The 17,733-nt window shown below is 42.3% G+C and overlaps 1 protein-coding gene across 4 annotated transcripts in view; it reads left to right on the top strand.

Moving 5' to 3' along the window:
• Window positions 1-17,733, top strand: part of bcas3 (BCAS3 microtubule associated cell migration factor) — a 314,780-nt gene that overhangs the window by 70,388 nt on the left and 226,659 nt on the right. For all 4 annotated transcript variants that reach the window (XM_014407735.4, XM_014407734.4, XM_076892111.1 and 1 more), the window contains exon 16: window positions 11,284-11,434. In XM_014407735.4, coding sequence (XP_014263221.1) covers window positions 11,284-11,434 — 151 coding nt within the window. The remainder of the gene's footprint in view (window positions 1-11,283; window positions 11,435-17,733) is intronic.

Genomic DNA, 17,733 nt, shown 5'->3' with positions numbered 1-17,733 from the left:
CCCTGTTTTTAACAGTATAGTTTACCTTAAGTCAAACAGTCGCAGCATACAGACAGAAAATCTAGAAAGTTTCGCAAGATACGATAGATGGCTTTAACAGAGGAGGTCGGGATTTTAATTTCAGTAACGTGTAAACTGCACGAACCAGTCGGATGGATTACTTGTCCAGACTTTAGTCGTCATAATGAGCTGTCCGCCTTGGATCGCTGTCCGGCCTGAGGCTGAGCTAGCCAGCATTTGCAAAGGGACCACATGCATGCCATTTCAGATTTTTATTTTATTCTTTTTTAATTTACTCTCTGATGTGGTTATACCATCTATACCATCTCCACGGCTACTGACCTCACCCAGATATCAGCGATATTTAGCTGACGCATGTCCAACCTCACAAATGAGTGGACACATACTTTCCAGCCATTTGGTGCCGTTCATTCTCACGTGTAGTAAAAGGATGGTCAAATATATTGCAGCAGAAATGCTAAGCCTGCTCTATCCCTTGTCCCCTGTAACAATCCAAAAAGCGTTGTTTTTTTTATCAGTCAGTCTGTTTGATGCCTAAAATGAAAGACTTGAACTTGTTACATTTATTCACTGATTTGTCACATTGTCTCCAACATCAGCTTATAACCAGCCATATTTTTTTTCATTGGTTTATATTGAAACTCATGTTCATTTTTAAAATTAAACATAGTTATGTACAAAAGAACATGATGAACCATATTACACTTTTATAAATGAAATAACTCGTGGAGGGGACAGATTTCGAATTTTCTCAGATAGATAATACTTTGTACTTTTCAAATGTATGAAAAAAAGTTCTCCAGCAGAAATAATATCTGTTGATATTTAAAACTTTCCAGTAACTTTTAGAATGGACATAAAAACTAATTTTAGGTTCACTGGGTCAGCAAAAGTGAGTTGAGCCTCTGCATGCGTCTGTGACCTCGCTGTGCTGTAGTTGACAGGACCGAGTTTATCAGTTTCTTACCTTTCTTTGACCTTGTCCTACATTTTCTGTACACCCAACAACAACACAAGGATGCACATGGTAGCACTCTCCCCTGACATGAAGTTCTGACATTTTATCAATGACGGCAACATTACTTCCTGTTCTTTATCCTGAGACATTTGTATCGTGCTTCTGTGTCTCAGCTGAAAGTTGGAAATAGATCAGAGTCATTGATCATTTGGGAAGTATCAGTCAGACAGTAGAATAAGACAGAATAAACTTTTGAATAATAAAATGATTATAGAGGTGAAGACGCTGTTTTATTACCACAATGATCCTCCGTGTGGCGCTGTGTGGTCAGGATTGCCGACACTCTGCAGAGGGAGGAGCAGAGCAGGCAGGCCGTGCTCCGCAAAGAGAGACGCACAGAGAGGAAAGGACTCGTAAAGCCTGACTTGTTGCTGCAAGGATTTCGCCTTGATACAAATCTAACAACACAGAGAAAGCAGGGTAATTTCTCTGGACCCTTTTTTATGAATGGTCACTTCCTCCAGCTAAAACAACTTGCAGCCCTCCTTTGTAGGTTGTGTTTTTTTTAAAAGGCAGTCTAAACACTTATCTGGTGAATGTGGGGCCTCTTCTCGACCTCTCTTCTCCTTTTCAGTTTTAACATATTTAGAAAACGAGAAAGACGCAGTTACATTTGAAATGAGATATTTTATATAACAGCGAAGACACTTTATTTCTTCTCTGAGCTGCCTTTGTTTTCATAATTCGCCTCTTTTATTGGTGACACAGAAACCAGCTTCACCTCTAAATCCTACTGTATAGAGCTTAATAATTGAAATGACAAATTACTTGTCAGCAGGAAATAGGAATTGGCAAATGGCTTCCTACAAGGAGCAGATGTTCTTTTAAAAGCATTTTTCCCTCGACCTGCCATGCAGTCAAGAGGATTTGTACATTACTCAGTACATTTGATTTAACAGTCGTGTGCCATCAAAGGTAAGCTAGTGTTTGCGGATCGTGTTTGTTGCCGGCTCCGGCGGCAGGATTCTCCCTGCGGTCGTCGCAGGAGCCAGAGCCCAGCTTGGCTTGAGTCAATAAACGGAGAGCTCAGCGTAAAACCACACAGCAATCGAACAAGCTGTTTACCCTGAAAATTAGCCTTCCCCTCTACTTTTAAGGCTTTTAAACCAACCAAAAATACACAGTGCAAGGAATATGTATCTTGGCCAGCATTTGGGCTCCGCCAGAGACCTCTGTCCTCTTTATAGGAACCCTAATAACTCAGCCTCCGTAGCCACTAACCCTCTCGTCACTGGCTGCACTCATCATTATTTGATTTGCAAAATTGTAAGGTAGAGATAAAGAAATAAAGCTGGCTTGCCATTACACACAGGCAGCACTTGTGGCTTACAGCTTATTGCCTGCCATGTGAATAGCACACGCTCTGAAAAGCCAAAGCCGTCCATTGTCACAGAAATCGATAGATTTTACATCCTGCTTTTGTTCTGTGCAGCACTTGGATCCTTATGCTTAAAAATCATTTCTATATGAATTCTGAAGCTTAAATCCTTCAAGACGTTTCTGTTCGGTCATCTTTTTAATGCAGGGTGTGTGCCCGTGTAAAATATGCATTAAAAAAATGTCAAACATGCTGTTGCTGCTAAAAAATGTCTCTCAGATTCATTTCTTTTTCTTCATAATTCAAACCAAGCTGATTTGAGTTTAAAGGTGCACAAGCGACGCCGCGTCTTTGTAGTCCTTAAAAATAAAGAAGCGTGTATTAACCTGAAAGAAACCTTTCCCTGCTTTGCCCTCAGATTCGTTGTTTGCTCGTGGACTGTTTTTGACATGTTTTTGACATGCTGTTTTTTAGACTGGGAAGTCAAAATTCTGCCTGCTGAACCCAGATCATAGCGGCCTGCAGGTTGTTACCAGCAGAACCGCAAAAAAAGCCAATCAGCACGAGATGGGGAGAAAAGCACGTCTGCACAGACTTTCCACGTTTCTGTTTGCACGTGTTTAACTGCTGTAGGTGGTGGATGCTGGTCCATTAGTGCAGACGAAAAAAGACAGGCACCGCTTTGACAAAATAATTAAAATACCAACCTCCTTCAAGAAGAGAGGAGACTGAACTCTGCAGGAATGAAAACACGATGATGGCGAGGATATGTTAATCGTTTTAGCTGGACTTCACGAGTTTCTGCCATTGGCTCGTGAATGCAGCGTGAGGCGGCTGTCACAGTAATGCAGACGTCTCATTATCTCCTCTCTGTCTGTCTTATTGTTTCCTCTCCTTTGGACCGCGAGGTTATAAAAGGAGAGGCATTTAGAGGCAGACAGAGTGACGGATGCAGCCAGTCTCCTCTCTGACCAGGAAGGTCAGCTTTTCCTCATTTAGCTCCGGGCATACGCTGATCTGTTTTTAATCATGTACGCTAACACAGTTGTATTTATTTATTTGTGTATTTATTTATTTATTTTTGGAGCAACTGTTGGAATCTATTAATGGCAACGGGGGGAAATACATACTGAAAGTGTATCTTAATACCTGGCCACACACAAAGGTGAATATTTTTTTGCATCTGATTTCATTTTTCCTATAATTTTTTGCTTGCAAAATTTTTTTATTTAAAACCATTTTGGCCCGACGGAAACATGCCTGCTATTATTAAAATAATACAAAAAGTTTTACTTACAAAAAGCGCAATTTTAGGTTCACACTCTTCATACTGCTTTGATTGTTGTTGCTAAATTAGTTAATTTGTTGCAGATTTTTCTACTGAGATTTTTAAGCATTCAGTCAAATTCTTTCTCGTCTAACGGAGATGTTTGCTTTTCATGTGCAGCAGGACACCTTACAAACCTCGTTCTGGTTTCTCTAACGTCTAACGATTGCCATAACCCATCCCATCTTTACTCCTTCACCCGAATCAGATGATAGATACACACTCAAACACACACATATGGTTGAAGTGTGGGGTGTCATCCGATCCACTGGAGCCGTGTAACCCCCCCACTCAGCTCCTCTTGCTGGCGACTCAGTCCCGTCTGATGAAGCCTTGTAAATACTGACATGCTGTAAACTTGCGGATCTGATTTCAGGGTGCTGTTTGTGCGTGTTTTTGTATTTGTGTGCATTCCTTTCACCTGATAGTTGTTAGTTAGAAATGCACATATGTGTTGTTAGACGTGGACACGTTCCGCTTCTGTGTTTCTGTGTTTTTTGTTGGTTTTTTTCCCTCCTGCCTGCTGCTTTTTTCCCTCTTCATTACAGAACCGACTGCTCTAAGCTCTGAACAAACTGCTCCTTGGCCGTACGGAGCATGTCTGACACTAAAAGCCTTGCTTCTTCTTTCTTTCTTTCTTTTTTTTTTTTTTTACCTCTGGTGTTTGTTCAGTGGAATTTAAGAAAGAAAAGAATCGTGTTTGGGCTTTTTTTTCTATTTTTGCTCTTGTCGAGTGTCTGTTTTTCTAAGCTTCCTGACATGAGAAACTTCAATAAAAATACAAAATGTTCAAAAAATTTTCCCAAATAGGGCCGTTAATAAAAGCCCCCCGTTAGCTTGCGGTTTGGGAGCTGGAGACCGGGCAGGAAGCCATTTTCACACAGGCCGCCCTGACCTCGACTCTTAACTCTGACTGAAAATAGCAGACGAGCGAGATCACTGTACAAAGAGAAAAGAGAGAGAGGTGGAAAGGGAAAACCGAGGAGATAGATACCTCAGCAACATTACCTGAGAGAGAACGAAAGAAGGAAGGAGAAACAAAGCGTTCTGACTGATGGCTTTTCCACCAGTCTTCCGATTCCTTTGCAAAACAGTAAATCTCGTGAAGTTTATTTTCTTTGCAGCATCTGTGTTTTATAAGGGCTCTTTTAATTTGTTTTTACTCTGTCCAGTGGGGGATCCCCTCTCCTTTCTTTTTTACTCCCCTTTGTGTTTGACCCTTTTTATTCTTCCCCACAGTCCTTTTCTCTCACTTTCTTGTCTTCCCTTCTGGTTTTCCTCTCTCCCTCTCTTTCTCCTCCTGTGGAAGTGAGTGTTTTAATAATGCTTCCTTAGGGAGTTGGAGATGGGAGAGCTGCATTTTCTTCTTCCCTGCTTTAATCTCTCACTACATTTCTGGGAAACTTGCATTGTCAGGTGGTAGAATTTGGGGACACATTGGTACAGGTCAGCTGCTGTTGGTCAATTATTGCTGAGCTACTTTGAGGTTTCTTGAAATACTAGATCAAAGTCAGTATCCATGTTTTAATGGTAAAGCAGTACTTTTTAAAATGATTTGTGTGTTTTAAATAATGACATTTTTTTCATTTATTTGTATTTAGCAAAAATAAAATTTAAAGTGTCAGTAACTAGAAACCTATAAATGTAAAATACCTTTTAATGAAATTGAAATTAAAAAGCAACAAAAAGAGGATCATTGATTTATCACTGATGATAATAAAATAAAATGTTCTAACTGCTGCTAATAAAATTAATCCAATTTAAACCCCATATTAAAAACCTTTTACTATGTTTTTAAGTTTACAGAGAAACCTTCCAGTGTGATGCTCGTCAGCAGATTTAGGCCATAAACAGAAAACGGCCTCGCTGCTTTTTGCTCTGGCACACCTGCTGATCTGATAAACTCCATCACTCCTTCTTTAAAGTAACCCCTTTGTGTAAATATCAGAATCAGTGCAAGCTTCTCCGTCAGTGAAGAATAAAACAAATTCTGCTGTTTAGTGACTCGTGCCATGGTTCCTTGTCTCCTTTCCTCGATCAGACCTGTAAATCCACAGTACTTTTCCATCAATGTCATCATTTACTCACATATACTCGCCAGGATTGAGTTCACCGTATAAATACATGCTTTTAGCTTTACAGTTGGAAAAAAGAATTGTCTGCATACATGTAGTACATGTATACATAGTATAGCTGAAAATGAATAAACAATAACCAAAGTGTCTGTTTTCCACCTGTCACATCAAGGTAACTCATACTGATGCAAAAAGAATGGGGGGAAAACAAAAACACATTTCCATAAAGTACGCCTGCTTATTGATTTGCCTAAATGAATGAATGACCTGAAACGGCCACAGCATTAAAGAGACAGCTACGACCACAGCAGGGCAGTGGTAAGGTACTCATCATCAGGCATGAGCAAAAGTAAAACTTTTAGTGGGAATAATTTATTTGGATCTTAAAAAATCAAATTAGTTTCATGCGTAACACTAATGTACTTCCAAAACTTTAAACTAGGGTAAATAAAATGATGATTATGTATAAGGACAGATTTACATTCAGCTGGCTGAGGAGCTCCAGAAACCCCCCGCACCCTTTAGATGCTTGATTGAAAAGCGGCGAGCCAGCATTTACACCCACTTCATGGAGGAAATTTGGCATTGTTGCGATTATATATAAATAATGTCGTCTTTTGATATGTTTGTGGCTATATAAAGCGTTCGAGGCTATTTTGATGTTTACGCCATTGACATGTTTCTGGCACCAAAGTAAAGTTTGACACCCAGAACTAATTTACGTAGGCTGTGAAATCCACTTCCTGTGTGACCAAAGTTCCTCCACACAGTTTAACGTGCCAAAGTCTGTCCAGTTCGTAACAGTAAAGCTGGAAAATGATTTAAACAGAGTCTTCAGCCAAATACACCCAGTGCTGGGTGTAGTGGAGACAGTGCTATTGACAGAAATAAAAGCTATTCACAATTTCAAGTGTATTGCTGTTAAGTCAAACTAGATGATCGGGTTATTGGTTGTTTGACCTTCAAAGAGTTCAGAGTATCAGAGCAATAAGTGATTGTTCATGTCAAAAACTGGACGGTATGTGGGTGTCGTTCTGTCTGCAGACAACCACACAATTAATTCCACTGTGAGAGAATTGTGCTCAACACTTTGAGCGCTGGTAGTTTTACACTCTGTGGGATCAAGCTCAAATCCAGTTTGAGCGTGTATAGTCTTGTTGGTGTGTTTGTTTATGAAATCCTGTGATGAAACCTGCCTCACCCAGCCGTTAATCCCCAATGAGAGTTTTACTGGCTGATAGTGATCCATCATCCAAATGCAGAAATTTTTTCCCCCACCCTGACGAGACACATTCTCTAGAACCATTCTCCTGTTTAGCTCGTGCGAAGTTTTTATTACACGCTGAAACGACTGCTATTTGCATTAAGACAGAGGCTTTTTATCTTTTTGACCATGAGATGGGAAGTAAGCAAAGGAGGAATATCAGCTTCTGTCCAAAAATATCTTCAAAAGCAAAAAACATAAAAGCATTCCCCTACTGGGACACCGTCTCCGTCTCTTTCTCTGCCCCTCTGTCTCACAGCTGCAATATCATCCTCGAGTCCAAGGTCTCTCCTAGCTCCCCGAGCATCACTCAACATGTCACCTGCCTAACCTGTTGCCTCCCCATCTCAGTTCCCCTCCATTGCAGTTTGCTTTTTTTTTTCCCCACCGACTGAAATATCCTCTCTGGCAGAACAATTCAAATAAGACACAGTGTTTGCTTGGGCGCACAGTCTTCAGAGCTTGTCCTTTCGCACATCGGCTCCAAGTTGCAAGCCACCTGCTTGTATTGGATGCAAATAGGGTATTAAAAGAGGGGAGAGAAACATGAGATAGCGTGACACGGGGAGGCTGAGGAGAGAGAAAGAGCGCGAAGGATAGAGAGAGAGGCTTAATGTGAGAAGAGAATGCAAATGCTGTTGAGACAAGGCAGGATGGATGCAGGAGTGCTGGATGGATGGTTGGATTAGGGGAGAAAGAAAGGCGAGGGTCAGGTGTTGGTATGACTTTTCGCCAGGGTCAAGGTTTTTCTCTGGATGACGGCAACGGAGCTGGATTTGCATTGATGGATCTTCTTTCCATGGGGATGTCATGTATCAGTGCTTGGGTACATCACGCCCCAGTCATTAATCAAATCATGGCCTCCGTCTAGAGCTATCTGTCTGCCAGGCGCTTCTCATCTGTCTACCTTGTCTTTCTCTTTGTAGTAGACTCGCTCTGCGTTTCGCTTGTTTTCTTTCTGCACTTGTAAATGATTTCAAATGATTTTAGATGCCCGCTGTAAGGACACGCAGCAAGCCTTTAAAGTTAAAATGCAGCAAGATTGTGATAAAAGCAGAGCAGGTGACATTAGCAGGTACTAAATGTAATGGTTTGCTGCGGCGATAGTATCAGTAAGAAAATGGTGCTGTTGTCTTACTCACCTGTCATTGTTAATAAACTGTAAAGTCTAAAATCTTACAATCATGTATAAATAGTTACAATGACTGTGCTCACACAACATTTTGTTTTCTAAATAATTGATATAAATAGACGCGTGCACAGGCCTGATTTCCACTCCCACTGTTTACCATAGCTGGATGTAGACACACCCTTAATCAGTTGTTTGCATACATCTGCTCCACCACTCTGACTATGAAAATAACAGCAAACAAGAGAAGTTTCACATGATCGCATTGCCAAAGATCTTTTAACAGTGCCCAAGCTCACAGCCTTCCCCACCTGCTGCTGTTGCAGTGTTCGTAACAATAATCTGTGTACATGCAGCAGTAACACTCGCATCAGTTTGTGGAGCTTGAAATGAAAAAGTCTTTAAATGCTTACACAATTTGGATTTTTGTGTATGCAAAATGAAACTAATGGCATCAGATCATTATTAGTGATCAGTGATTAAATTGTTGTCGGATTAAATATTAATTTTAACCACACAGTCCTCTGCAGAGGCCCATGCCCACACTCAGTGTCTGGAGGAACCTGATATAAGCAACTAAAATTATTCTTTCTTTTGCTCTGGTACTTTATGCATACTCCAGCTTCTGTCATGCCAAATAAACTAAAAAGGACTGACGCCATATTGCATCCACACTTCCTGTAGTTCACAGAGTTGGTCGTGAAGTCTGATATTACATAATAGAACCTAAACCTTCCCTTGATAAATGTCCCGCATACCATTCCCATTCAGTGAGAATGTCTACACCACACACACACACACAGGCTTCCCGTCTGCCTCCCACCAGTTCACATATCATCTTCTGTCGGTCCGTGATCTCTAACACGGCCCGTACCAACTCGTCTTCTGTGTCTGGGGGCTTATGACAGCTAAGGACCCCTCAGCCCCGAGTGACAGTGCCGTGTTGACAGCCGGGTCAACAGCGATCATTATCCCACCGTCTCAGTTTAGCCACACCTGTTCTACAACCCGGTGTGTGCGCCTTATTTTTAAGGGTCGCGGCTGACGACGAATAATCCATCGGGGGGCATGCGTGCACGGAGGATACTAAATTCACTGACGCCCCCGCGCACAAGCCTCCCGCTCAACTCCCCTCTTAGCTGAAGCACCATTATGGCTTTTCAGGCTGCTTCCTGTACAGATTCTTTTTTTTCTGTCCTCCCTCATCTGCCCTACTTTCCTCAACACAAAAGGTGCTTCCCAGGTTCAGGGGGTGTGTAGCACTTGTAAAATGTGAATGGCTTTCAGGAGTTGCCTGGGTAGGCAGTTTGACCAAGAGAGGAGCAGAGGGAAATGAAGGACAGGTTTGCGTAATGGTCCGCTCTCCCCATGCGAAGGTCACGCGGCATTGTTGGCCAGCAGAGGTCTAAAAGACAGGCCTTTGGAGGACCACAAAGCAGGGCTTTGGCAGCACTAATGAAACTCAGAGCTACACGTTAATGATCTAAAAGACTGGACCAAAACACTCAGCGGCCCCCTTTCCGCTTGCATTCAGCCTCCTCTTGATCGCTCCTTCCAAATAATGACAAGGCACTCTCCTTCTCTACCTTTATTGTAACCTTTGATGTCTGCCTTGTTTTCTTTGTGTCTGTGTCCCCCCTCCCTCCTTTTCATTCCTTTATGTTACGTGACTGTCACTCATCTATTAAGGCAACAAATGGAACAAGGAAAACATTCAGAGAGTGTATTGTGGTGCACCCACAGGTTTGCTCTTTATTTCTTTTGAAAGCACTTGAACTTGGAATTTTCCTTGGGCCGCCTATTGAATGGGGAGGGTGCTTTTTTAAATTTTTATTCCAGTATTGTCATAGGATTACAAAACACAGTTGTATTGTAATGCACATTTCCAAACCCCTATAGTTTGGTTTTTCATTTGTAACTGTTTATTTGTAATTGTGTCTTTTCTCATTGTATTAATAGGTGCCCTTACTCGCAGCACTCAAAAGAATGGTGGTGTTACTGGCATGCAGATAGTTTCGATTTCTTTTGTTTGATTTTATCAGTGTTTTCAGGTAAACTTTGGTTGCAGTCGTTACAGTATGAAATATAACAGGGTAGGCTTAAATCTGACCGGTGAGTTTGTCAAAGGTGGGCAAATAAAGCCAAAAGGGAAGAAAGAAAAGATTCATGTTTTGCTTCTGGTGATTAAATGAAACAATGTAACATTTGGGTTTAAATGTTTAGAAACTCTTCTCACCATCTTTTCACAATCGCTAAAGCATCTTACTCGAGTGGGACTCATTGTTCTTCACCTTAGAAGATGTAGTTAATATAATTGTTAAAAGGGGAAGTACAATAAATATGTTAGTAACCCAATAAAAACCCTGCTTTTTGACTTATATATAAAATTGCTCTGCTAATAAGATGAGACTAATTGCATGTTAAGTGAAACTCAGTGAACTAGCTGCTGCTCTCCCTGAAGTAGCTGGTTAAGGTCATTAGACCTTGAAGAAGCCCTTTGACATGGCCTGATTATGTTTGGCTGCAGCTACACGGTGTGTGTGAGATGAGATGTGTTTCTCTGGATCGTCTGTCTGCGTGGGTGTGTTTGCGTGTGCATGTGCGTTAGGCCTGTTGATTGGCCTTGATTAACAGACTGCCAGGCACTAGAAGCAGAGCCTTTGTAATGTACCATCTTGAGCTAGTTATTTCCAATCATTCCACAGGAGGCCTTGAACTCTGAGTTGTGTGTTTCTGCGTGTGTTACGGGCTGGGAGAGGAAGATGGTGGGTCCAAAAAAAAAAATAATCATAGTGTTCAGTCTGAAGAGAGAAGGGTGATGTCTTCTCGTGGCCTAGTGTGCAATTTGATGTGAACGTCACATGACATTTTAAATTTAATTCCAAGTGAGCAATATTGAGAATTAGCATCTGTAAAGAGTGCTGAACTGAAAAAGCAACCGCTGAGCATAGAAAATATGAATAATGCATGTAAAGTTGTTGATTCCAACTGCTACCATTACCTGCAGTGACTCATGTTCCACTTCAGATCCATGAATAGGAGATTTGGTTGGCCTTGCAGTTAAGGGAACACGCACGTCTGTTCGCTGCAAACACTTTTAGTAATCCCGCATTTTCCTGTGTGTTTTCCAGCCAAACTGAGCAGCCAGGATTCGTACAACAATTTCACCAATAACAACATGGGGAACCCGCGGCTCATCCCATTGCCCAGCCTCACTGTGGTGCTGCCTTTGGCTCAGATCAAACAGCCCATGACCCTGGGCACCATCACCAAGCGCACAGGGTTGGTATCTCTCTTTCTCTCACACACACACACACAAATACACCTCCTCCACAGGAACTGTAATTTATGAAGCACATGTGTTCAGCTACAAAATAAAATGATCTTATTACCTCATTACACAGAATACATAACTTTGTGCACTAGTGCTTTGGCCAGTCACTTTACTTTATCCTCTTTATTGCCATAAACAGCAGTCTAATAAATTTCTTATTAAAAACTGTAATTTTTTAGCACGTGGATCTGTACACGATGGCCATCTTTCCCCTTCAGATGAAACTTTTTTTCATGGCACGTATGTAATAATTAGAGAACTAGTCCAGCTCCAGTGTTCGTCAGATTGCGCAAGCAAAGCCTTTGAAACACTGTGCAGAGTGTAAGAGGATTATTGGCGGCTTCGCAACCTGTGCTGAATTTACAGTTTGGCCATAGAGGAGGAATTTAAATCATACTGTTGTTACATTTTCACATTCAGTCTGTGAGTTTCTGTCTCTTCCCAGTAATCACTTTATAAAAACAGCGTGTTGTATCAGCAGTGGCTCTGCATAGGCCAGCGCCTTTCCTCTCTCATCTCGAGCCGACGCTCACGGACTTCTTTTGTCTCAGGCCGCCGTGTTTTTTGCATAGGGTAATGAAGCACAACACACACATGCGATCTCAGTCTGCGGGCTCTTTTGGTAGGCACAAATACGTTCTCCGATAAAAGAAAATAAGTTCAATCCTGCCAATGATTTCAAATAACACTCATGTTAGAGTGTAGCCTTGCTAGCTTTGTACGTTTGAAGGCGTTTAAATTGTGAAAGCACATCTGCTCTCATGCACCTCTGACTTTTATTTCCATCTGGATCTTTGCCATACATTGAAATTATGTAGTTTTAAGACCATCAACAACTAAAGGCCTTTGCTAAGTGCATTTACATACAGTACAGGTGGCTCCACAAATATGGGAAGATTTTAATATTTTCATTTAAATGTAATTTTCATGCCCTGTTTGAATGGGAAATGCTATAATGATTCAAACAGACGCCAAGGGATTTATTCTCCCGTGATATTTGATAAGTGAGCTTTGGGGATGAAAATCGGGACCCGACCCTGCGGTCAACATAAACAACATCAGGCTTTTTTTCCCAAATCATTAAGAAGACCTGCAAAGTTCATTTGTTTTGTAAAGATGATCATTGCACATGCGCTGCGGTGGTGTCCCGTGCCAGAATGATTATGAAGAGGTCCTTGTCCTGGTGGTTTGCATTCTGGTTTTACAGTTGTGATATTTAATGTTGTATAAAGATGGGCGTCTGTTGCATCCGTAATCTTCTTGACCATTATTGTGTTTGTTAGTTTATTCAGTGTAAAACTCCAATCTTTAGCACAAAAAACTCTCACTAAATTACTGAGAATTGCAAAACATCAAAGTCTGTTCAGGTGAATACATTTTTCTTTTTTAAAGATGTAAATTGTGGGCGCTGGTTTAGCTCCATGGGTGAGCACAGGCGCCCAGCAGGTCGAGTCCGACCCGCGGCCCTTTGCTGCACGCCTCTCCCTCCCCACTCTCCTGTCTGTCTTCACTGTTCCTATCCAATAAAGACTAAAAGGCCAAAAAAAACCTGTATTTTGCAAGGTTTATTGAAATACTCAAATCTTCAAAGGTGTGTAAAAGGTTCAGGAGACAGGTGGTGACAAAACCACCTGTCTCCTGTCCTGACAAAAAAAATTCCTCTGTGTTCCTGTGAAATGTCTAATGATTTCAGCGTCACACCTTACCGCCAGGATTCCCCTAAACTGGAGGTGGCAAGCAGAGACAGGCAGTTACACAAGTAATCTGATTACCTTTTTTAAGTAAAGAGTAAAGTAAGGGGTTACTATTGCAAAAATCCAGTAAGCACGCTGCGCTACTAAACTGTGATTTTGTTTGTGAGCGTCTCATGACAATGACGTGCGAGCGTGCGGCGTCCGTGGCAGCGACAGACGTGCGCAGATCAACAATGGATAAAATGGAGTGATGGAGAGAGTACGACCGTGCAGCGTTTACAGCGTGGAAGTAATCACATTACTGTACGCTCTGCGTGGGAAGAAAACCTCTTTCTACAGCGAAAAATTAAACTTCAAATCTGAGCGAGCACGCTGCCACGGGAACGTGACAGTCACAGAGAAACCCCCGGACCCCCCACTGATATGACCGCTGTGGGCCAACCTCCACCCGCCCCACTCCTGCTTAATGTACAAGTTAAAAGATTAAAACTCATTAAAAAGTTTTAAAAAGAGACTTTTTCATTTGAGTCAGTTTCATATGATTGATTATGCAGAAGAAAAAGAATTGGGCTGAAAGGTCTGTTGCTTTATTACGTACTCAGGTTGTGTATCATGTTTTTAAAAACTAATAAAGTAACTAATTACTTTTGAAAATGAGTAATCAGTAAGGTAATGGGATTACTTTCTTGGAGAACTAATCAGTAATTAGTAACTAATTACTATTTTCAAGTAACTTGACCAACACTGGTGGCAAGTTTGTAAAAAACATCAAATTATATGTTTATTTCCCTTGTTTTCATTATTACCACAATAAGAAGATTTCATTTTAAACACAGGTATTGTGTTTGTGTGTATATCGGCCATATTCTTCACCTCTCAATTTTTAGAAAACATAATGTAACAAAGTTAATAGTTTCATGAATCAAACTCATTCAGGTTAGTTTATGTTGTGGTTGTCCGTGACAGCTAGTGTTAATAACCCTTCTTCAGCTTAAGTGTTTATAATCTTCTTCCAGCTGCATATTGAAATATTTCTGCTCGCTCACTTTGGAGCTAGCAGGGTTAGTACAGCTGCTAATGTACAGATAACGGACGAAACGGCTCATACAGCAGCGTGCACGCTTTGGTGTCATTACTAACTACAGAGGATATAGGTGCTCATATCCTTATTGTGTTTGTGTAAAACTGTGCAAATGTTTGCACGTGCTGTCCACGGCTGTGCAACATTCCAACAGCTGTATCGGCTCTGAGGACACTATCACAGTCTGGTAGACTGCCTCGGCGCGCCTTCATCCATCCATTCAAGTCCAGAGGAGGTGTCAGTATTAATGTATCAGGGTGCACAGATGTGCTCCCTGCTCCTGCATGCGCACGGCTTGCACCCCACACCAACACACACACACACTGAGTGAGGCAGCAGGTTTGACCCCCTAGAGTGGGGAGTGATATCATATGCTTTTACGCTATACTTGCACAGTAGTGCCCAGGCACCATCTGTCTGTGCAGCCAGCCCCTCTCTCTTTGTTAAGTGTGTGTGTATGTGACAGAAAGAGAGGGAGAGAGGAGAGTCCAGCAGCTGTATTTACACCTGTATGAGCAGATCTCTGTTGGCAGTGTGGCAAAGGAACACACCAGCTGCTTAACCTATATTCCCTACCAAGCTGCCTTTGTGTGCACCCTGCAATAAGACACAAGTGCACACACACTAATGAAGCTTTCTCTCCCCTTTTCTGTGACCTGGCTGACTGCATAGATACCTTTGTACCTGCTGCACTCCTGCAGACCACCGGTGTGCAAAATTGTGCTGCTGTTTGTCTTCAGAAGCCTCAGGTTTTTGACATCAAAGAAAACCTCAGCGAATTCACACAGAGCCCCCGCCTCTCTTAATTTAGATGCTCCCCCAACTCCGTCAAAATAGGGAGAGTCGGATGTGGCTAGGCATCTGCCTGATAACCTCCCTCCAGATGAGGCCAGGGCAGAGAGTGGAGGAACATAGCCAACCTTCTGCTACTCCTCAGAGTCTCTTGGGAATACCGAACAAAGAGAGGTGTGTCACCTCTGCCCCAACCTCTTGTTTCCTGTCAGCCTAATATGGAAGCGTGTTAGACCCAGTTGAATTAAATCCCAAAGACGGTGATCACAAAATCCAAAGACTCTTTCCTGTCACAACTTCATCTTTGAACAGGATTAAGACAGAAATATTTGCAGTCAGCTGTACTTGTGCCTGTATTCACTGGGCAGATTGATTTAACTTGTCAAAATGCCTGTCGCGGTCACATTAGGGATTTGCAAACGGATGAAGAATTGCACACTTATCCCATCTACACACTGTCTGACTTTAACACGGACAAATGAAAATCCAAATGGAAAGATTGTCACACGCAAAACAAAATACCACCCTTTGAGCAAATCCCGCTGATGACATTTTCAGGCGAATAGAGTGCAGGCAGGGTAACGAAAAAGACAACAGCAAAAGAACAAATGAGACCCTGTGACCCGCTGCAGATGTGCCCGCAGATTAGTGTAATGCGTGTGTGAGCCATCCCGATACCAGAGCCGCAGAGGCTCACTGAGACCGGAGCTAGAAAAGGGGCTTTGAGAACGCACCACATGGCGGCAAGGCTAAACCATTTGCACAAATCACCTCACTTCCCTCTCTTTTTAATGGCCCAGGCGGAGCTGCTATTAGGGCCAACGGGTTAAGAGATGAATGTGTGAACGATTATTCTCCGGGAGTGGGGTGGTCACCCTCACAGGTCGATCCCACCCCCCCTCTTTCTCTGACTTCTCTCTGTAGCAATGACCCATGTTTGACTTGTTTCTCATCACGCCTGTGACCTATAAGGGACTCTTTCTCTGCTCACCACACCCGCTCCGTCGTGCTTTGCATCACATACTGTAATCGGGTGCTCTTTGTCTATACTGAGGTCAAAACTGTTTACTGCCAGCTCAGCACGGTTGACAGTTCTCCCAGCGTGACCTCATGCTTTTGTTGTATTCCGAGGAGTGTGCAATTTGATTTGTAACACCAAAGGATAGGTTTGGGATTTTTAAAGTCTGGTGTAAAACAACGCTGATGCACACGTTTGGGGAAAATAGCTCTTTGTGTAAGTCTGGTGACACTGTAGTTCATTTCTTTAAAAGTTCAAGTCTGTGTTCTTGAAAAGTTTTCTGTGTTTGCCTGTATGAACTGTGGTTCCCTGCTGAGCTGTGGATATAGAGACATTGAGGACATATCTTGTTTGAATGTTTAATTACTATGAATACCAGTTACTCATGACAGAAGAACTTTAACCGGTTCCACCTGATCTGCTTTCTGTAGCAGCTTTCTTTGCATCAACTCTGCTGCTATTAATTTCCATCGAGTATATAAATTGCACCAGCATGTTCCAGGAAGACTGTAGGGACAAAGTGGCACATTGTAAATCCTAAAGCTTACTTGGCCTTTGCTATGCCTATGGAGAGCTGACCCCATCTGCCCTTCTTTCTACAATTGGTGTCCATCCATTTACCAGTTGGAGGCCAGAGTTTGGGCTCAGAAAGTTCAACAGACTCAGCGGAGGGTAAGACGTTAGAGATCACCCCCCGCCCTCCGTGCAGCTCTTTGATAAGCGGCAGTTTACCAGGGGCCTCCATTACACCAACCAGTGTGTTCATTTGTCAACTCGCACTCCAGGAGTAAGACATTCCAGGGCAAATTGTTGCTCCCTTTCTCCCGGCGGAACACGCTACACATTCATGTACCAAGACTAATTGGAGACTGCGAGCTATCACTGGGAGGGCCCGGGAGGATGCGGCGAAAGCGATAAAATAAAGAAGTACTACGGAGTGCTTTCGTTGGTTGGAGATCCTGTTTTTCATGGCCGGGGGAGGTTGGTGTGCAGGGACAGAGTTCAGTCTCATCGGACCTTTATTGCTATAGGGAAACGGCTTATTTACTGTAAACTGTTTATGGAGCTCTGTCACTATCTCTGGACATGCAGAATAAACACAGGAACACACTCCTACTCCTAATGTCTCGTAAACATTAGAAACACGCACAGACTGACAGACAGAAATACACCCCGAAAAAGACACTACACTCTAGATGACTCTTGGATGCACACACACACACGCACAAACACACTGCATACTTGTTAACATAATCACAGTGAATACACATTTGTCAACACCGTCTCTTCCAACCAGGCATGCACATTCATAAGACAGTTCACAGCCATAAATACACACTTGCACTAAAAAAAGAAGTTGCATGCAAACACACAACTCCTTGTCTCAACAGTGCCTGAGTGCTGTTAGTTTTACTGGTGTCCCCAGTTGTTATACAAATTGGATAAACTCTTCATACTCTTTCCCAATCACAACAATCAGAGCAGTTTCCCAAAGTATTTTTTTCCCGCGTTGCGTTTACACGGTTGGGTACAAGTTTGCGCACATGTACCCGATCCCTTTAAAGTTAAGAGAGAAAAAAATATGACAGATGTCGAAAGAAGAAAAAAACAACCCAAAACATCCGTCTGCGGACGTGATGCATGTGCCAAATATATGGTATC

The sequence above is a fragment of the Maylandia zebra genome, linkage group LG14, assembly GCF_041146795.1.
Source record: "Maylandia zebra isolate NMK-2024a linkage group LG14, Mzebra_GT3a, whole genome shotgun sequence".
Classification (NCBI taxonomy): domain Eukaryota; kingdom Metazoa; phylum Chordata; class Actinopteri; order Cichliformes; family Cichlidae; genus Maylandia; species Maylandia zebra.
The sequence above is the reverse complement of the archived record's forward strand: the minus strand, read 5'-3'. Positions and strand labels throughout refer to the sequence as shown.